This window comes from Oxyura jamaicensis, chromosome 10, assembly GCF_011077185.1.
Source record: "Oxyura jamaicensis isolate SHBP4307 breed ruddy duck chromosome 10, BPBGC_Ojam_1.0, whole genome shotgun sequence".
NCBI lineage: Eukaryota > Metazoa > Chordata > Aves > Anseriformes > Anatidae > Oxyura > Oxyura jamaicensis.
In genome coordinates, this window is record NC_048902.1 from 4,275,127 (window position 1) to 4,297,204 (window position 22,078).

The following is a 22,078-nucleotide window of genomic DNA, read 5'->3' on the forward strand; positions in this document are numbered from 1 at the left end:
GAAATCCAGAGAGATGTTGGCAGGTAAATACCTGCCCTATTACTTAAACTTACCTATCAAAAGATGATGATGGAACGGAAGAACCTTCTGGATATCGTCCCCGTTCTCTGTGATCAAAATCATTAAACCTGTTCTGCTGGCGACTGTAATCTGAACCATGACTAAAACGTGCATCTGTATCAAGAGCCATCTTCTTATTCTCATTCCAGTAAGGATCATCTCTCCTTTAAGAGATGCAAATGAGTCCTTATCAGTTACATATATCCAAATCATGGCCTAACAGAAAATAGTTCAAGTTACCAGTTACTTGTCTGCTTTAAAGACATGTATGTAACCCATGAAAAGCCTCTAACAGTCAGTCACTCTTTAAATAGTGAACAAAATCATTTAAGAAACCCCTCCCCCCCACTCTGGTCTGCAAATTAAAGAGTTAGTTCAACAAACAGTAATCAAAATCTGTGCCACAGGGCAGAAATCTACTGCCCACTGTCTTGGGCAGTTTAAGGAAACAAAGCATTTTATGCCCAATCCATGCAAGATTTTGCCTTCAAAGCAGCCTTCTAGAGAAACAAAAAATTCAGAACAGTTTTCTCAAGAAAGAACAGTATGGGAAGTGTCACAGCCCTGTTAATTAGAAATACTCAGGTACAGTCTTTATGATGAGAATGCAAGATACTGAAATGTATACAAATGAAGCTGGTCTTTACTCCCCGAAAGAAATTAGTGCCCTGCTACTGTCTCTACCATGAGAACTTAGACTTACATTCCACTGTACCTCTGTTATGTAAATTTTATGGCTAAGGTCTCAGCCATGTGACTCAAACATCAAGTGACAGATGTCATCAGCTTCAGTAAAAATTAAAAGCCATCACATTGATTCTCTGAACCATTGATTTACCAGATATGTGAATTCTTAATGAAGTAGAAACTAGATATTTCAACCATTTAAGGAAAATGAACAGCTTTTCTCAGCAAATGCACACAATTACATTATGCTCTTTTGGTACAAGAGGAATTTATTCATGGGATGCTTCTGTTATTTCAAAATCCTCTGTTTCATACTTGGCATTACCTAATGTAAAAAACATACCAGAAATTCAATTTTTCTAGGAAGATTCATTTCAGGCACAAACACCTTTTCAGGTCTGACATGAAGGCTGTAGCTGTTTGTTTTTACTAAGGGTTCTAAAACAATGGTTTGAGAATTAGATTACCTGTGATCTACATCACGTGGACGTTTCAAAGAATTCCTCTTTTCTTGTTCATAACGAAGTTGTTGCTGTTGTCGACGAAGTTCTTCCCTTTCACGAGCAATACGCTCTGCTTCTTTTCGACGTTCCTACCATGAAAGCATGAAAAAAAACACAAACACAAGCTCTTACTAGGGTAACCTGTAAAACAGAAAGCAAGCTTACAGACCTAATACTTGATATATCAGACAGCCTCTAGCAGAAAACTATCATCCTTGGATAGCATTCCACATTAAAGAGCATAAGGAACACTGCTCTGAAGAGGAAGTGTTCTTCCTCTTTTTATCTGGAGAAGCTATTGGCTGTTAGGTATAAAAATCTCCAGGTGCTTCCTTATGTTGCTTATGTGTTCACTGCCCAGAAATGCATTTCATTAAGGTCGCTCTGCCACTGTTCTCTACAAAAAAAAACAGTGAAGTTACTTAAGACTAATATGGACAAGGATCTAGTGAATTTCAGTATCAGTGTTTGTGGCAGACACATACAGCTACTGTATAATCAGTAGCAAGAACTTGCCCTCAATTTACAAGTTAAACAAGATAAAAGACTACAGTTGTTGTTTTACATTATGAATTACTTGTTTTTACATTGGTTCTTTTACAGCCTGGGTGGAAGGGTGAAGACAAATTCATAGCAACTGCAAACTGGGTTACAGTCCATTAAGATAGGCATATTTGCATTTTTTGACGATAATGCAATACCTGTTCAATACGAACACGCTCTCTTTCCAAACGCTCACGTTCCATCCTTTCCCTCTCTAGTTTTTGCCTTTCAATTTCTAATCGTTCTCTTTCCCTCTGCAAGCATTCTTCTCGTTCATGCATTATTCGTATACGTTCTCTCTCACAGTGCTCCCTCTCTGCAATTTCTCTTCGCCTGAAAAAGAAAAAGCAAAGGATGTAGCAGAAACTCATCTGAAAATAATTCTCATCCAAAACTAACATCACCTCAGGCAGACATTGACAAACTATTTGAGAGGAAACTATTAAGAGAAGCCCTGGTATTAAGAAGTCTACTCCTTCTAGCACCAAGTAGCCAAACTGTCCTTAGCATATACTGCAGAGCCATTTAAGCTCTTAAGCTGTTTAAGCAGACAACTGATACTAGAAAATTTTGTGAAAAATCATCATTCTGATTTTATTTTTTGTGCTGGATTCATACTGCTGCGTTTATTATTTACCAGGTAACAACAGTCTAGCAAAGAATATGATTTGGATCTTTAACATACTTTCTATTTGTTAGTTTGAAGCGGGCAAGAGCTATAAAGTTTACTTACTGCTTTCTGTCCAAAAATAAAGCAAAATAACATTGTCAATATCCTTTCATAATTCTGACTTGCACAGGTTAGGTATACATGTGAACAACTTGATTTGGCTTTCTTTTTCCCACTTCCTATGAAACAGCTTACAAGAAGCAGGAAAGGCATTTTCTCCTATAAAATTTATGCCTACGGCGAATTCCTTTGTTTAGGAAAATCCAGTCAATAAGTCACTTTACCCTTCACAAGATTTTGGCCATATAGAGTGAGACAAATAGAAAAATAGAAAAGACCAACTATTTAGTCCTTTCATGTAGAGACAAGATGGTATTATGCTTGATTTGTCACTTAGGCATACAATAGTTCTCTAAAAATCATTCTTTTTGGCCACATCTCCTATTCAACTTCTCATTTTCAAAAAGCAAACTAGCATGCAGTAACACCCCCTCTAACAAAAACACTAAGCTATGTGTGTACACACGTGGCTATTAAAAGATTAAGCAAATTTTGGAGTCAGTTAATTTGTATAAAGATATTGTTAGGTAGAGTCCCAGACTTTAACATCTGAGTAAAAGGCTTGACAGGACACAATCTAATTAGATTTCTAAATATAGTATCTGATCAATTAATGTGTAAAAAAAGCCTTTAGCAAAAAGTTGAATTACTACCTTCGGAGTTCAACAGCTCGTCGTATTCTTTCCAATCGAACCATGTGTTCTCGCAATCTCTGTTCCTTCATCTTTTCAAAAGGCAAGATATCTTTTCTACCCCTGTATTCCCTGAATTTCACTTTATCTTGAATAATACGCTCTTTGTTCCTCAATATCTGTGGCTATAGATAGAGATTACAATGGTTATTTCAGAAGTCTCATTCCTTAGGGAGATTTCTGGATGCTATGTTCAAATATCATTAACTACTTATCTATCCCAAAGCACATAGAGCTTCTATCTATGCTTAGCAGTTTGCGATAGTTTATTGACCCATCACAGTAAAGACATCAACAGTATGGTAACATCAATTCAAATAAGGATTCTATCAAATCTATAGATACTTACTTTTTCAAATCTTCCCCTTCTAACTGTCCTAGTGTGGCCTTGGTCTCCTTTTGTTTGGTCTAGAACTACAACTTGACCTGGGCTTTTACCACCTAGTGAAGGGGGAATAAAAAAAAGGAGGAGGGGTTTAAAACAATCATCTCCATTTGCCTACTACAGATTTTCTTTGGTGAAATTTATGAATCTCTAAACCAAACTGTTACTGGTAGAAGCATACCAGCACGTCTGTAGTTAAGTAATAATATAAAATATGGAAGCTTTCACATCAGATGTAATAGATGTTACTGGAGTCTAAAAAAGCAGGCATTTAATTGCCTTGCTTCCACTAAGAGCAGGTACATGCCCCCAAAATAAGTCAGACACACAGATTCAATAGGAGGAAACATGGCTATATTGCATACTTATTCTTTTCTTTTCTTCATTTTTTTTAGTGGATTCTTGATTAGGGCCACTTGCTCCATTATCATTCTTCTCATCTTTACCTTCTGTTTTCTTGGCTTCTTTACTTTCTTTTTTTTCAGATTTCTCAGATTTCTTGTCTTCTTTTTTGGTTGATGGAGTTCTTGTTAGAAGAGATACAGAAACACAATGAGGAAGATAGAACTTAAAAGGATTTTCACAACTTCAAGAGACACATAAGAAGTTCTTACTTGCTGGCTTTATCACTTGATGCATTTTTCTTATCTCCTGTACTTCTACCTGAGCCAGATTTCTCATCACTTTCCTTCTTCAGCTCCTTTTTGGAGGGATCACCTTTCACCTATATTTTTTCCAAAGGCAAAAAATTTAGTACAGTTTCTTGCGTAAGATGGTCTGTTCTAGCAGGTCTGCATCTTATTAAACCTACTTTCTCAACAGAGATTTGTTGTCCATGCAGCTCTGTTCGATGAAGGTGTGCAATACATCTAGCCACTTCTGTGCTTGAAGACATGGTTACTATGCCGTAACATTTTGCCCCTGGGCTTCGTGCATTTGTGACCACCTTTGCGCCAAGTACCTGCATAAAGAGGTGAAATTTAAGTTTTCAGACATAACATTTATAATAAGGAAGAGATGATATTCCAATAATATTTTTTACCCTAGTTTATATATAAAACAAAGACCTACGCTCTACTAGGAGTGATGCTGCAAATTTTTAAAAGCATAGTTTACCTTTTTGAAAATTTGAGTCATGGCAAATTAATGCTTACATCATGTTTTGACCAATAAGAGCCTCACACACATTACCTAAACTTTTCTTTTGACAATTACCCTCAAAAATTATTCACAAAAACACCACTGATCTAAATTGATGGATCATCTCTGATGGATGAACACCCTCAAAAAAGTCAGCAGCTGCCAATTAGTCACAGGAAGTTATAAGCATTATTAGGTGGTAATTTAATAAGGCAGAAAATTCTTCAGAGGCAGCTACCAAATGTGTCAATTAAGCAGTTTCAGCAACCAGCTCTTTGACACCTGCATCTTGACAAAGCATTAAGCCTTGCGTTGCTGCTTCCTGATAGAATTTTTTTATTTCTGGAGCTCATCTTTTTGATCTAGTCTTGCTCTAATGCAAGCACTTAATCTTTGTAGCAGCCTGCAATGGTATAGTCATTTAGACATTAAATATTTACCAATTTATTTAAATAAGAAATGTAAGTAAATACAGGTGCCGCCAAGCACCTCTACAGCAAAAGCAGACAGAAAATTAGAAATTAACAAAATACACTCTCAGGTTTCAATACCTGTGAAGGCATTAAATAAAAACACCTCCTTAATTTATTAGGAAAAAACAGATTTCCAATAATCAGTACACCTACTTATTAGCCACAGCATGAAGTTTCTAACTAGTCCCAAAGATAAAACGACATTATAACTGCACAAGTCTACACAGATGCTATGAATTCACAGTTAACAGTAACTCCTTCGAGCAAGGAGAAAACAACTGTTTTCAGAAGAACGCTCAGCTTATATGGAGTTTTCAGTGTTCTATGCAATTCCCATGTTAAACCAAACCAAAATCCAGGAAAATTAAGTTGGTTTAAGCAACATGTAACAAAGCTCATAAAAATATTAAAAGACTCCTTGAAAGAACAGACATTAGAAGCTATCATTTTTACCTATTTTTTTTTAATCATTCAGAAGCCCTCAGAATACTTTTTTTCTAAGAAAAGGTTTCCCAGTGCAACAGATGCTATAAAGACTGCTTATTTTGCAGTTTTACCTACTGGCACATCATCTTACACTAATGGTTATATATAGCTGTTGCAAAAGAACATGGCCATCATTATTTATTTTTAAAAAAATTAACAAGTTAAACTCAAAGCCAGTCCTGACCAGTCATATTAGTGACATTTATTTTCTATCTTACCTCAAAATGAAGACAATTTTCATACAAAGTTAACTTATGGTTCTTCCTGTAAGCACAAACTCTTATTTTAGATGCTGAAGGTATTGTTTTTTTGTTTTTTTTTTTTGATTACACTGGTTAGACATTTCAACTCACTTGTATTTAAATGAATAAATACTTAATTTCTACATCTGAATAGAGGAGGGGGTGGGGGAGGAGACACACACAACACACAGTATCACACCACGTGGAATACCTTTCCATATTTGCCAAAGAGATTTTTCAAGTCAGCAGCTTTTGTGTTGGAAGAGAGTCCGCTAACCCACAGGTTTCTAGTTGAACTTCCACTGCTACCACTAACACTGCTTGCACTTCCTGAAACAAGTTTTGCAAAACAGCCAAAAAATTAAGGAAACAAAAGGTATTATCAATATTGAACTAAACTGTTGCTGAAAAGAGAAACTTAGCCTGTTACCTTTAAGTAACTGTTTATCCGGTTACCTTTCTTGAAAAGACTTCTATATAAAAAAAATATATACCATAAGATTTTATTCATTCACCCATGTATTGAGACCAACAGCTTGGCTAACTCATACCCAAAAGATAGATAGAGCTAGAAGATAATACAATCCTCTGTTTAAAACATGCTTTACACCTCATTTAGATACGTAAATTTAGCTTCAACTTTTGATTCTTATTTAATAACTTCTATCCAAAAGGAAAATACTTAAGAGCCCAACATTAATTCTTCATCAGTGTGTCTTTACACTAGGAACGTTAAAGAGACAACTGAAAGGTAATCAGAGGAGACAGTTAATCCTAATTATAGCTTATTTTTCCTAGCCCCAGAACATGCCTGATTTCTACAACTTCATGAAGCATCTGCCCTCCATCCAGAGCAGCTTTTTACAAGTACTGCTAGATGTAGCCCACCAAATGCCATTTCACACATACTAGGAAAATACTAATGAAGAGCAGGAAAAAACATTAAGTCTTTACATTAAATCTTTAAGAAACAACCATACAAGCCAACTATACAAAACACCAAACACCAACACAAAAAAATGACACCACTTACATGTATTAGCCATTTCGGTAGCAACATAGAACTAAGAACTCAAGAAGGTCATGTATAGGTGTTCTCAATATCTACTGTATTGTTTTGCTCAGTTTCTTGTTGTTTGCTGTTAAATGTTTGAACTGCTTCTGATTAAGTTAAATTATAGCTAGTCATACAGGCAAGCCCAGAACTGGAGCTCCAGTTAAGCAGTTGGAAAAATCTGGTAGTATGTAGTTTTTAAAGGATAATTTAACCACCTTGTTAACAGGTGGTTCTCCTTCTTCAATGCACCCATTAATTCAAAGGCAAACCCACCATTAACTATTGGGATAAGCCTAGATGAAGATATTTTGATAATCCTAATTATCTTGATAAACTGCACTATGCTTAGAACATCCTTAAATAGCCACTATACTGGCTTTGCATATGTATTTTAAGACAGCCTTATGATAGCTGCTATTACAGTTATTGTATTTGGCACCAATAACATGGCGACAGATTTGCTCTATCTTTATTTAACTTCAAGTATATGACTATCATGAACAGACAGGCATCTACAGAAGACAGTTAAGTCTCACACAAATTTCCCCTCAAAAATTCATTTATCAGGTAGAGGTCTATTCATCCATTGTGATATGCTACAGATTGTGATGAAGATTTTTGGCAGAGAGCTAATAGGCAGAATAAGGAGACACAAAGAATATTTTTGTATGCCTCTGAGGCATCGGTGTAACTGTTGACATTAACACACACTGGAGCTCCACTCTGAGTTTTAACATCATAATACCAAGTTTTATAGCAACAGAAGGAAACTCCAATGTATACAAATAGCTTCCAACTTTAACATACTAAATAGCCACAAGTGCAATTTTGTTAGCTAGCATGCTAGCCGTTGTATTGTAGTTGTCAGTTCATTTTATTTAGAAGTGAGCTAGAATTAGTCTATATAAGTATTTTGGTCAGTGTTATATTTAAGTATTTGCAAGTGCTTTTTGCATTTTTTCTGCGTATATATATACACACAACCATTTGGGTTTATATTGAGTAAGCATATTTGAAAATTATACCAAAATTCTCACAAAACAAACACCTGGGAGATGTTAAGTAGAATTTGCTTACAGTAATGTTTTGAAATAAAAGAATATATTTTCCATAGAGTCCTTAGAATAAATATTTTATAAGGAATCCAGTATAAGGAGAAATACACACAAACACACACAGAGCTAATGACTACTGCACCTCTAGCATAATTTACTACAGACAAATGAGTTCAATTATATAAGCCATTGAAGTGCATGGCAAGGAAGTTCTCAAATAGGAAGGCATTTACTTCAAGGCAATACTACCCTAGCTTGCAATAGTTACCTTTATCATCCTTTGATGTTGTCTTGCTTTCTTTTGATTCCTTAGTGGAGCTAGAGAAGCAAATTAAAAATCAGAAGAAAATTGAAAACACAGAATTTGTAAGCACTGCATTTTATACTACTAATACTAATAGACAAGTTAACATTTCAAAAAAAATAAATAAAAAGGGCTAGACTGTATACTTGAACAAATGATTCCCTTATGGATTCTTGCACTGATTTTCCCCAGGATGCCTGAAGATCTAGATTTTCTGACAACTCTATTCAGTGGATATATGGCAATCTTCTCCAGATTTCAGGACGGGGACTTGACTTCATTTTGTGTTCTTAGAACTGATAGCTGTTCATTACCATCATCACAAGGACATTTAAAAAACTCGTCAATTTGAAAAAAAATAAATAAATGCTGACAATTCGACAATGCAATCACAGTAGGACATAGTGTCTATACGAAGATCTTGAATTTTAAAAAGTAACTTATGGCGGTCAAAAACATCTATAGGCAGGAGCATAGGATACTAATTATAAGATTCTTGCTGCTACCCCCTTAATGTAGAGTGATCTTATTGAATGCTGGTACTCAGTATCGTAAAGAACTGACATAGAAAAACAAACCTCTTTGCTTGACCAGAGGCCCCAGTAGACGAGGGACCTTTCTTCAAAGTATCCTTTTCTTTGTCTCCAGATTCTGCTTTCTTTGAACTTTCTCTGGCTTCCTTCTTGACAGGATCACCCTTCACGCAGTCTTCCTTCTTACCATCTTTATGGTTCTCAGTCATCTCATAGTCCTTGCTTTCCTTCTCCAGGCTCTGTGAAATGGTATCCTGCCCGTCCTTTGGCTTACTTGCTTCAGAATCTGTAATTTTCACATTTTTACCTGTTTCTAGGAGGTCATCACCATCAAAATCCAGAGTGATGGCATCTTCAGCCTGGATTGTAACCGATATGTTATCATCCTCAGCTTCTTTCACAGAGGTGTTAGCTTCCATCTCTTCGTGAGCCGTGTGATCAGCCTCAGCTAGGCTTTCTTCTGAAGGAAGAGGTTTAGATACTTCTTGTGTACCATCACCAGAACCTGCTTTATCTAAGAGGATTTAACAGGAATAAATATGGCAAAACAAGAAGTTTAAACAATTTCATATGCATAAGCTAGAATAGGACCTAGAAAATATAAAGCCAGTTATTAGCACTGATGGAAGGTTAGGAAAAAAACACAAGGTGTATTAACACAAATATAAATCCTTTACCCAGGATCACTTATTCTTCATGGCAAAACACATTTTCTAGAGACAAATACCAAAACATTAGGAGTCAGAATATGGTTCCATCCTGGAGATACCCGTTCTTCATAAGAAGTATCCATTTTCCAGTTTAGGATTTAGCATGTCGTAAGAAAATAGTTGCATTGGATGCTCACAGTTGGATTAATCCATCTTTGAATCTTCCTGGTTTTAGACTTCCAGACTTCCCAAATCCAAAAGAGTTACAGTCTTGGAGAATTTCAGTCAGTCTTCCATACTCGTTTTCTTAGGCTTTTCCTTTCCAAGAGTTGTTTGGCAGTCAAGTTAGCTGTACAAGGTTGCTGCAGAAAACGGAGGATCGACCTTTAATCCAGAGTTCATAGACGAATGGTTCTCAGTCTTCATCCACTGGACAGATTTTCCATCTCAGTCCCACACTGGCATCTCCAACAATTCTTGGGTTTGCACTGAAGAGATACTTCATTGTAGGTCCCTCGTAAACAAGGAGTCTGTAGTTTTATTCTGTAACTTCAGTGTTTATTCCATCTTGTGTAAAGTGATGGTGTTCCATGTCCTTTCTAGTCCACAATATGTAGAATCCTTAAGACTTCTGTCCAGAAAAGTCTGTTTGCCCAAATGCATTATATTCCTTCTATAGTTTCACTAATGAGCACAGCTTAAAAAGAAGTAGCCACTCCACAGGTTTCCAAATATTTGTTTTACCATTCTATATACAACCGGTATTTCCGAGTGACAGTTAACTCAAGCATATGATGGTCCATACATATGTTGGGCACTCAAGTTCAGCGTAAGAGCGTGTCATTTCCACTCAAACATCAGTTACTGCAGTGCAAGTTGGAAGCATTTGCATCAAGACTTACCGTACATTAAAATCAGAGTCCTTGAATACTATGGTTTTTTATTCAGTTAAGATTCATAGTATTACAACTATTTTGTACATCCACCACAGTAACTGATAAGTACTGTAATCAGCTCTTAAAAGTAAAGTAACTCTTAAGAGCAAAATAAACCCAATGACTGCAGTAATTCCAGGTGCTGAACTTAATAAGGAGACAACTGATACTTAGTCCTTGAGAGAAGGCTACTATTAGTAAAGAGACTGAAAGTTACAAGAGAAAACTGCTTGGTCTACCAGGCTAAAGACCTCTTAAACTCTATTAAACTTCAAACATACCTTTCTCATTTTCTTCATCTTCACCATCCTGCAAGAAAAAGAAGTCAAGACTAAATGTCTTCTATTTTAGAACTTAAAGTAGAACAGTTCATATTTTCCATAGAACTTCTATCATACAAAGGTAAATTAATGAACTATAAAAACATTTCCAAAGAAAAGATAACGAAACCAACCTTTTCAAATCACTGAAAATTTGTGCTAAACTTCACTGGTATTTATCGACAATACTTGCAATCGGTTGCAATGTTTAACTGTTTTCTCCCTCTGGACACCACCTTCCCTTAACAAGATGTTTCTAAACCGTCCCTTATCCTGCTAAAACCTTCAGAACAGATGTTACACTGAGTACTACTTTCAACAAAATGCAAGCAATCCATCATCAGCTTTGAAAGAAGAAACTACCTGGTTTCAGAGAAGTCTGGAACTTATCTGAAACTAGGTAGACTTCCTTAACTATTTCTGAATGAAACAGCAATTTTAACATGTATTTATCATTAACACCATTAATCTGTCCCTTTTCAGATGTCAGTTCTATACGATTCAGAATGAATTTCTGATCTTAGAGATATTACAAACGTTAGTATTAACAAAAATATTCTCCAAAGGCAAAGTTACAAAGTTAAAACAGAAGTTGTAGATGCGTATCTAGAAAGCTGTATATACTTTGTTATATACTTTATCATTTGTCATAGCCCTTTGAAGTATTTTTAGGAGAGTTTAAAAAATACACACCTTACTAAGTCTATGCACTGAATACTACCAAGTTGCAGACAGAGGTTTGCATTTACACTTTTCTTTTTTCTTATTTAATTAAAAAAGCTTTCTATAACGTAATACAATAAAGATAAACAATATCTGACTCTCTAAGATGCAAACTGGAACAGAAAGCAAGTGTAAAATGATCTTTTCCAAATTAACTGATATGAAAATCAGTTTATACAAATGAAAGTGATTCGGAACTTACATGGACACTTGGAAAAGTGTCATCTTCTATGTCTTGACCTTCATTTTCCTATGAAAACATAAAAAGGACTTGCTAAGCAAGCTATTTGTAACATACTTTTAAAACATTCAGAGTCAAGAAATTCAATTAATTCAGAAAACATTTTACACTCAAAGTGAAGATCAATGAGTGCTTTTCCTAACTTGCATCTTAGAGTTCAGTGTTCAGATTATGTATGTCATTTCTAGTTAAAGGGAAAAGAACCCCTTGGGAACTCAGTTGTGGACTGTGGTACAGTTTTGTGAACTAATACCACACTTATTTCAGGACTATTCAGACATAGGCCAAGAAAAACAGAAAAAAAAGTAACCCATTATCTTTTGGAGATAAGCAAGCAAGACAAAGCAGAAAAACTAGTTCTTGACTTCCCATTAGTACAGACAAGAAAATATGCGTTTTGCTGATAACGATGCACATAAAATACAAGAGTACCTGACTTTCAGAATCCTTTTCTACATCTTCTGTTGTCTCTGCTGGCTCCAAGTTGTGGTATCTTTTCTTTTCTGCAGATGGGAGTTCTTTAGAATTCAAGATCTCATCTTCAACAGATTCTTTAAAGTCCTTTAATTCATCATTTCCATCTTGATCACTTGCATCTTGAGTCTCCAATTCACCTTCCTTTCGATGTGAACAACAAATATTTGGCATGAGTATTAACTACATTCTGAAAAAAATCACTGCCAGAATTGCTGTTTTTGCAAAATACTGTATCAGAGCCATAATAAGAATTTAGTATGCTTCAAAAAAAATCCCACACCTTCACACACTTCAGCATGACAGCTCTGAACACAGTAAAAAGCAATGATCCAGATTTCCATGTAAATTAGCCCAGAGAAAAGTGTTTTGTTTTTGTTTTGTTTTTTAAAATCAAGCCTAATATTAAACTACAATAGCAACTGGACTATTCCACATTTTGGGGGGAAAAATACATACTTTTATTACCTTGACAAAGGAATCCTCTTCAACTGAAGCATCACCAGTTGATTCATCAGCTTCCTGCTTTTTACCTGAAATGACAGGATATGCTAACGATGAAAGCTGCTAGGCAGAGCAGACTTTCTTCCAATACTGATTACGTGCTGGCCTACAGTTTATTATTCTCTACATCCCCTAGAATATCTGAACTGTGCACTGTTATACAACCCTCCCAAAGTCTAGTGTTTTTGAGGTGGGGAGAAAAAACCGTCACATGAGCTAATATGAACAATCAGTGCTGTTTCATAAACAAGCAGTTACATCCAAGTTAGTGATTATTTTACTATCAACTCTTCTACTTTCAGAGATGATCAAATGGAAGAGAACATTAGTGTGTATTTCTAGAATTCCTGGAGCTAAACCATACTTTATAACTAAGATTTTGGAAAGGCCACTCTTTCTAGGATAATTAGCAGCATAAAACAATTTAGGTTAGAAGGAATTCAGAAGGTCTGCCCAGCCTCTGGCTCCAAAGAACGCTAACTTCGAAATTATGATCAGATTGCTCAGGGTTTTATCTAGCTATGTTTTTGAGTATCTACAAGCACGTGAAGTCCACAGTTTCTACAAGCCTCCATTTTCAGTGCTTTTCAGCACTAGAGGGAACTAGCAGCAGAACTAAGTCAGGTCAAGCACAGGCTTTTCTACATATTCTTTTTGTGTACAGAGGGCATGTTCCAAAGAACTCTGTTCTTCCAGTACAGACATGCTTTTTTCCTAATAAATATGGCTCAGCAGAGATAACAACTAGACAGAGTTCCCTTTAGAACCCATTGCATTTCCTTAACCCTCTGCAAAAAGAAGGCCAAAGAGGACTAGATATAATATGTCCATACAAACAAGCCCTTTTTAGGGTATTGTTTCATTTTATCAAAGATCAGCCTACGTGACAATTTTCAGTAGCTCAAGGTGAAAAAGCAGTTCAGTTGGGAAGGAGCTTTACTATTTTCTGTTGAAACTCAGTATCAATTCAAGACATAAATGAGGTGGCAGTCAGGATCAGCACTTAATGCTTCAGTTTTTGACCTCAACTCTCTGCTTATCACTTCATCTTCAAGCAAATGCTAAATTATCAATTTTATATTCTGAAGGAACAGAAAAGGAAAACCCAAGTAGAAGTTTGATGTAGCATGCACATTTCTGTGACTTGGAATAGTCTTTTTTTGGTCAACAATTAATTTTTCATAGTCTTTCACACACTGCTCTTAAATTACATTTCAAAGTTAGAAACTGCTATACTGCAGGATGAAAAAGAGAGAGACTATTGTTTTCTTTCTAGACTCCAATTGTTTCCCCTTTTTTACTGAAAGGCAACCCTGACAGTACCCCTGCATACACCACTTTGCATTATGCGATCAGAAATGCACTAGTCTCCAGAAAAAGACACACTGCAGAAGTCTTTGATTGCAAAAGACGAGAAAGCTCAGATCTAAACACACAGGAGAACCAACAACACATTCCCATTTTATATGTGGAATGCAAGCGATTTGTGAGATTTTGGAGTAAAAACCCAGTGGCAGAGGTGTACTTAGGGAAGCTTGGCTTCCCTCAAAAAAGGGTTGTGGACTTACAGCAGAAAGGACATTTTTTGATACGCTTCACACCTGATGTTTGAAAGACAGACTAACCCAAACTTTGTATTAATAGTTCAGCATTCTGCAATAGAATCTATAACCACAGATATCTTCAATGTAAGAAGAAAGCAGTGAAACGGCATGGATTTTCTGTTTCAACCCTCTCATTTCAGTTCTTCAGTTTGTTAAACTTCAAAGTCTGAGTTCTTCCTGCATCGTATATCCAGAGAGGCATACACAGATAGGCCAATACACACAGCAGATGCTGGACATTTAGCAACTAGCTAGCATGTGCTATTTTGAAAAATACTTTAATTCACTTGCTTGGTCTGAGGAAATTTGGCAGGTGAACTTCAGAGGGAATAGAAATAAACAATTGACACAGCTGCCTCAAGCAAGTCCCATCATTCTGCAATGGCAGCTAGAGAACTGCATTTTATGGACATGTCTTCATCAAAGGCAAGTTATAAGTTTGCATAAAGAAGCCCTCTGTACTTTTTACTTTCTGCTAGAGTAAACGAGACAGGCACAGATGCTTTCATTAGTCTGCCCTTGCAATAAAAGCCCAGTTTGTACTGAGTATCAGAGGTATTCAAAGACAAAGAAACCTGAATAATGACCTTTGCTTTGCAGCCTCTAGCCAGGAAGTGGTAGGAAGCTTACTTTCCCTGCTAGTTCTGTGTTTCAAGTTACTTTGACCTGGTTAGCATCACAGTACTTCAAAGGTCTGATACAAATAGTTTTCAGATGTCGGTATAGGTTTGTTAGGGACAGTAACGTGCTAAACCAAAAAAACCCAACCCCTGCATTGATGAAAATTCAAGATTTTTCTATACTGATACTCATTCACAATGGACTCTCATTTTCACATAAATGCTGTGAGATTACAACAGACACTTTCCAGAAACTGGTAGTATTTGTGAACATACTCGAGACCAGACCCACTTTGAAGAAGATAACTGGGATTAAAAGGTACGTTAACAACTACGGTCAGAATAGCTGGGTCTTCCGCAGACAACAGGTGCGGTGGGTCTCAAGTCACACAAGCTGTTAACACAACAGAATTTCTCATGTGTACAGGTTATCCATGCAGCGGCTACTGAACGTGTCAGTGTTGTAAGCAGTACTCCCCACAAACCTGGGTGCCTGAGCTAACACCACAAACACTAACTAACCTTGATGTGATGGTACTCTTATAAGCTGCGCTCAATCACTTTTCTGAGTATGGCAATTGCTACACACCATGAAATTGCGAGAGTATTTGCACAGAGAATGGGTAACCTCCTTAGAGGTAAGTAGATTTGGAATATTTTTAAAGCGTTGGTTTAATATTATGTAGGTTTACTTTCTCATTTACAAGTCTCACAGTAAGATAAGTTCATCGTATCAATTCATTGTCCTCTACACATGGAATTGAGACTCCCCAACAGTATCCAGAGTTATCGAACAGTTTATTCCAGACAACTCAAACTAGAAACCTGCAATTCATGCAGAAGAATAGTGACACTCATCACCAAGTTTTGGAAGAAGTCATGATTGCATCTCCTCCAGTATTCCTGATGAACCTACAACAAGGTTCTCTCATAGCCAATGCTAAAGAATCATTAAAAACATGGAACAGGAAGTAAAGACAAAGATGTTGAAAGACAACCTTTACAATGGAATAAACTCTTTATAACATTAGAGGCCAACAGCTGCTGCAACTTGATTAGGACAACTTGCCATAACATTAACAGAAGTCACCCTGTTACATTACTGTATTCTTAAATGGTATCATCGGGTACCAAGAATATTTAAGTTTTTTATAGCTTCTGCACAATACCGCTGTTACTCATTTATTTTAAGAATGCACTTTGCAAAATCAGATATTCTCTAGATAACCACCAAGTTGCTCATAACATTTGCCATCATTTCTAATCATATGATTAAGCATTCATAATGCTTCCTAGTGCAGCTCATTAGAGATACCACTCACTTGCACCTTAATGAAGTTACTCAGGAAGTATTTAGCAAGATTAGTTTTTCCTAACAAGTTTTCCGAGAGCAGATATAAAGCTGTAGGTAAGACTTCTATACTATTTATATCTCACTTCAGTAAGGCTGATGTATCCTGACTCAAGTGATGGAAACAACTTTCTAACATTGGAGCCACCTATGCAAAGTGTTTCTAGGAGTTAGGCTGTGTGCTATTTTTCAGGTGTTGATTACAGCTTCTGATATCTTCAATTTCTAATCATCAGATCAAAACTGAGTTCAGGTATTTTAGCTTAAGAATTCCATTCCCCAAAGAAAGATTTTTTTCTATATATCACCTACTGAATAATAGGCAAGAATTCTACCTGCAAAGGAAAGTTCTCTCTACAAATAATTTAAGTACATCTTTCCTCAGAAGAGGAGGACAGGACAGCATTTATTATTTCCTTATGATGTACTTTATCTTGAGAAAAATACTTGGCAGAAAGGAGGATCTCAACATTTGGTTTAATATTGACAGAAATACTTCTAAGTTTGCAGAAATACTTAAGAGTGATTGAATGCACCACTGTTCAGATACCTAGAAAAAAATAATTTAATTGACTCACAAAGTAGGTTTGTTAAGACAGACATGACTTGCAATACTAACAGGCTCAATTAGCTGACACTGCAGCAGTGCTGCATGCAAGGGCAAGGCCCCCAGAGGAGCATTTGGAGAGGTCACTTTTCAGTCTGTACGACTTTATTCAGCAACTGTGAAACAGATCAAGAGAACTGGCCAGCAAGGTGTCAAACAAGCTACTTGCTTGCCTCAATAAATACATAAAAAAAAAGCAATAATAAAAGTACATCAAAGCTCGGGAGGACAACTAATTTGGAAGAAGTATTCTAAAAAAAAAAAAAAAATGGGTAGTTCAAGATTAGAACTAAGACATTTGTACTAGCACCCTGCAGATTACATCATGTACATAACACGCAGTTAAAATGCAGTTTACAGTCCCTGTCCTTCTCCAGGGCCGGTTCACTAGGCCAGAGAATTCGGATCTACTGCTGGGCACACTTCACACACTGCAGTGTTTCACAAGTCAAACCACAAAAGTACAGTAACAGACGTTAACACCTTTAACAGGAGAAGAAATAATGGACAGTTTGCTAAAACTATCTCTTTGCTTGCTAAAACTAACTTTTAATATTTCTGAGGGACAGATCATTTTCCTCACTCCAGTTTCCTTTTAAAGGCCAACAACTTTACTTGGTTCTTTCAGTCACTTAACAGGTTTAACAAAGAAATCAAAAGTATTCAGGCAATAGAACAAGCTAGACACTGTCAGGTGTCAACATTCCATCTCAGAGTCAGTATTGTCAAGTTGGAATAGATGTAAACCAGGAGGAGACTAAAGCTGCAAAATAATAAGTGACTAAGTGGCCTTAGAAACTTGAAAGGCATCAGAAAACATCTTCACCCACATTAACAACACTCTGAAGTTAAAATTGCTTAATCCAAAATCTGTTCTTCATCTACACTAAATGCAAAACTTGGCAGAAAAGTAATTTTCAGTCACCGCATTACGATGTATCAATAAAATGCTACTGCATTTCTGACTGCAGACACTTGAAAGGAATGTTCATATCACAAACATTAAGATTTAATACTAGCGGTAACTTGCTCTAAGTTCTAGAATAAGCAACAGAATGTTCAAGCTTGAAAAGAACATCTTTTTAAAAAACTGCCATATTTTTACAAAAATGAATTTTTCTTACAGCTGCTAAGTTCCAGGGAGTAGAGGTACAACTGAGGGAATTAAAGTTGGTTCGATGGAGCACCTGGTATTTATTCAATTTCAAACTTTCCAACTTGAATGGTCAAAGCCAGCCAATCTCACCTATATAGCTCTATTAATTAGTTGTTCTGCAGTTCTTCTTTACCCCACATAGTTAAATTAGCTTCAGGTAAGAAGTGTTATATTTTGACTAACTTGAAATATAGAATTGACCAAGGATTTTGCTTGCATTACAGATTCCTTCTGCAAGTAGGAGCCCTGATGCAAGAACTTCTAACAGCACACTTCCCTCATGAGTGGATCCACACAGATCCCTGTGTTTTATCTACATGTTGGCAGGTCTTTAAAACAGAGCATTTACATAAAACTCCTCAAACCCCCCCCCCCCAAAGGTATCACATGCTGAAGAACTGGTGAGGTACTGCTTGTAGAAGAAAGTTCATATTCAAGTCAGCTTAATTAGGACCTTATTCTTCTATTCATAGTTACTTTTATAGCCATTTCTTCCCTGTCTCGTAAGAGGCTGGTTTAGTACCATCACTGTCAAAAGCTTGTCATAGTCTAGGAAAAAGCTACAGGATACACTCAGCTGATAAGTCAATTTATCAAGACATTACAAAATGCTGTTCTACAAAACTAAATCCTGATCTCAGCTTCATGCCTATTCTTGTCCATTTTTGTCAACACACACAAGGAGGCAATGAGAGGAAAAACAGAGTACCCTCCCCTTCCTCCCAGCTCAGCCTGCATCAACATTCCAGATTAAGTTTTTCTGACACTGCTATGGAATTAGCCACCTCACCGTTTCCACAGATTTTAAGAGATGCAGTAGAACTGGCTACATTCAGATCTAAAACTGATAGCCACCTGACACGATGGATTCTACCCCCTGCAAGAAGTCTCCTTCCTCCCCCTCATTCACCTCTCCCTGTCTGCTGAGAAAAGCTTTATCTATTACTCCCACTCCTTGGCCTTTTCTGAGGCTGTGTTTTTTGTAACTCCAGCAAATACCTAGTATTCCTACCTTCCTTTGTACAGCAACGATAGCGTGAAGAAATACTATAGAACTGGTGGTGTCATTTATTTTACTGCTAGTTAGCAGTAAAATAATTAAAATAAAAACTCCCTAGAGTTAATCTGAAGCTATTGGGAGAGGGGTGTAAAGCATTAGCAAAAGGCTTGGAGCAATCTGTGAGCAAAATCAGTAAAAGGGCACAACACTAAGCATAGCAAAGACCATATATATACAAGTACAAGGAGGATCAAGATGGTTAATTTCAACAGAAAATCCAGTTGATAAGCATAAATCTACATGCCTTCGAAAGTTCCCTAGTGACATGGCTGGGAACATATTTTTTTGTGCGCTAGATTTCCAAGTTTAGAGGGATAACTCTTGGTAGCCAGTAATATGTTTCAACAACAAGGATAGGAAGAGGGGAAGATAACATCAAAATCAGCAGTTAAGACCACAAGGGACAGCTGAAAAGGAAGAAAAGAACTTTTGTGGAGCACCTTTCCTTCTAGCTCAAAGGTACTTAACAGAAAGAACAGTTAGTAGCAATCCAGTAAGATCCAGAAAGATTTTCCCTAGACAAATCAGTGAGTTCTTCTTGTTCCTTACTTGGAAGATTAATGCTGCATAAACCTCTCAAAGTTTTGGCACAAAGTTTGCTCATAAGACTTTTGTAATCTGAAAAGTAATGAGAAATTCTCAAGTTTACAGAGTGAGACGATAAGAACTCCGTGAAGGTCATATTTTGCTTTGAGTTGTAGCAAGGCTGTACATGTCATACATGAGCCTTACAATTTAATTCCATAGAAGAGGTGGCAGCACGCAGCTACTGAATGAAGCCTCAGCTCAGACAGCAGCATCACTAGTAGGGAAACTATCTTTGCAGAAGCAAAATAGCAGAACTACAGAAGAGACCAGTTCAAACACATCACGCATGTCACGAATCTAGTTTGGAAAATAGCAGGATGAAAAGCAGGAGATAAGGGAAGCATTTATTACAGCAGAACAGCCAGCCATTTAGGTCTCTACGTTAAAAATTGGGGAAGCGTTTCCTTGTTTAGCTTCCATGTAGTTGTTTTAAGCATCAGTTACCTTTCCCAGAATAAGGAATAAAGCAACCCCACAGAGAATGAAACCACATTGCTAGCTTATTTTCTCACACTTTTCTAGTGTGCCAAAAGTACAGACGAGTTATTAGTCAAACTTCCTATACAATTCCTATTAATAAATTCCCCATCCACAGCACCAGGCAAAAAAGTTAACAATCGTTTTCATCACAACACTCAGCCTAAGACAAGTGACACTGTTACAAGGTTGACCATTTCCAGAGCAGGTATCTATAGCGTATATATGAACATACCTAGCATATATGTTCAATGAAGAATGCTATGCATAAAACAGAAGTTTCCTTCCCCAGTACTACTTTGCAGGTTATGGATGTCCCCAGAAAAACAGAAAACAGTCCCGTCCCCCCCACCCCCCAAAAAAGTATCTTTAAATAGTTATGCATAAGGATACACAGCCAACACAACCATTTCCAAATACACCAGCTTAAAATCTAAATAGTTATTTTTCACAACTTCAGAACTGAAGTCTCTTAACTGGATGGTTCATTTCCCAGTAAGCCTTCAGATCATGATCAGGAAACTCTTACTTACAAATCTTGTCATACTACAGTAAAAAGTGTGTTCATAAATCTGCACAGCACCGTACTCTTCAGGCCGTGACCCCTACCACAAACATCACTACTCTGGGTCCTTTCCCATGGCTAAATAACCTCTTAGCTTGCCCTTTGCCATTGCGCAGATGCTCAGTCACTACACTGATGTCTGCGTCCAACAGAGCTGCATGGCAGTTCCTATACCCATTTTGCCTACGTTCAGGATCTGCTCCATGCTCAGGACCCCTTTACACAGCATATTCCAAAAAAAATCTCAGACCATCTGTGCAGTCTCAGCACACACAGCACAAGTCTCCAGGATCAGATCCAGTCAGAAGGCTGTACAGCCACTACCTCTTAACGCATCACCTACCCAACTATCTCCATATACGCCCGGCATCCCTATGCTCCGCAAGACCCCTTTAAGCCTCACCACATTTCTCAACACATCCCACACCCTCAAGGATAAGTAGAGGTGTGACACTGAGACAGACAGAAGTTCGCAGAAGGAAGTGAGCAGGTGAAACAGGTGGTGATGGGGGGAGCAGAGATAGGGGAAAGAGAAGCAGTGACTGAAAGCAGATGAGTAAGACAAGGTGTGTTACGTGACAGAAGTAATAAACAGTAAGGTCAGAACTGCAGCCACTCTACAGGCTACAGTCATACACTCCTTAAAGGCGATATATGCAACAAAAAGCTCTTAAATACATAATCTATATCAACAGATTTTAACCTTTGCCTTTAGTTGGTTTCTTGGTGGGTGTGTCAGCTGAAACAGTTATTTCAATATTATCTGGATCACCTCCTTCCTCTTCAATAGCCTGAATGAGACAAAAAAGGACAATTTTTAACTGAGTTCAATTGGAAGCTAGACAATTTGACTTCAGCAAGCGTCACTGAGCCAAATTATAGTTTTTTTGAAACTACTGAGTACTTTATGAACCACTCTAGATTAAACCTTCCACTTAAAGCTGGGGGAGACTGAGGAAAGGCCAGAGATAACGACCGCAGTTCAAGCTGTTATAGTGACACCTTCCGAAGGACAGCTTATCAAGTACCTATCAAGGTTCTCTCGGCAATCGCAACGCTAGAAGGCCACCACGACACACACGATGACATTAAGGGCCGGACAGTAACAGGAGACATTTAAGAAAATAAAATAAGGAGCCACCGCCACCGAAGCCCTACCGCAGACACCACCCCCGGGGCTCGCCCCGGCGGCTGCCCGACAAGGCGGGCGGGCCGCAAGGCCGCGGGGCGAGCTCCACCGGCCGGCCCGGCCCGGCCCAGCCTCCACGCTCCGCGGCCCGGGCCAGGAGCCGCCGCCCCGGGCCTGGAGCCGA

At 37.5% G+C, this 22,078-nt stretch overlaps 1 protein-coding gene across 1 annotated transcript in view; it reads right to left on the reverse strand.

The window, feature by feature from the left end:
• The window catches only part of SLTM (SAFB like transcription modulator), a 49,966-nt gene that overhangs the window by 3,591 nt on the left and 24,297 nt on the right, over positions 1-22,078 (reverse strand). Inside the window, exons 2-17 of the mRNA XM_035335930.1 lie at positions 21,469-21,586; positions 12,702-12,766; positions 12,192-12,377; positions 11,721-11,768; positions 10,757-10,784; positions 8,936-9,404; positions 8,322-8,371; positions 6,153-6,271; positions 4,412-4,561; positions 4,215-4,324; positions 3,966-4,126; positions 3,565-3,656; positions 3,177-3,340; positions 1,952-2,126; positions 1,215-1,339; positions 54-224 (exon numbers count right to left, since the gene is read on the reverse strand). Of these exons, the coding sequence (XP_035191821.1) occupies positions 54-224; positions 1,215-1,339; positions 1,952-2,126; positions 3,177-3,340; positions 3,565-3,656; positions 3,966-4,126; positions 4,215-4,324; positions 4,412-4,561; positions 6,153-6,271; positions 8,322-8,371; positions 8,936-9,404; positions 10,757-10,784; positions 11,721-11,768; positions 12,192-12,377; positions 12,702-12,766; positions 21,469-21,586 (2,231 nt within the window). The remainder of the gene's footprint in view (positions 1-53; positions 225-1,214; positions 1,340-1,951; positions 2,127-3,176; positions 3,341-3,564; positions 3,657-3,965; positions 4,127-4,214; positions 4,325-4,411; positions 4,562-6,152; positions 6,272-8,321; positions 8,372-8,935; positions 9,405-10,756; positions 10,785-11,720; positions 11,769-12,191; positions 12,378-12,701; positions 12,767-21,468; positions 21,587-22,078) is intronic.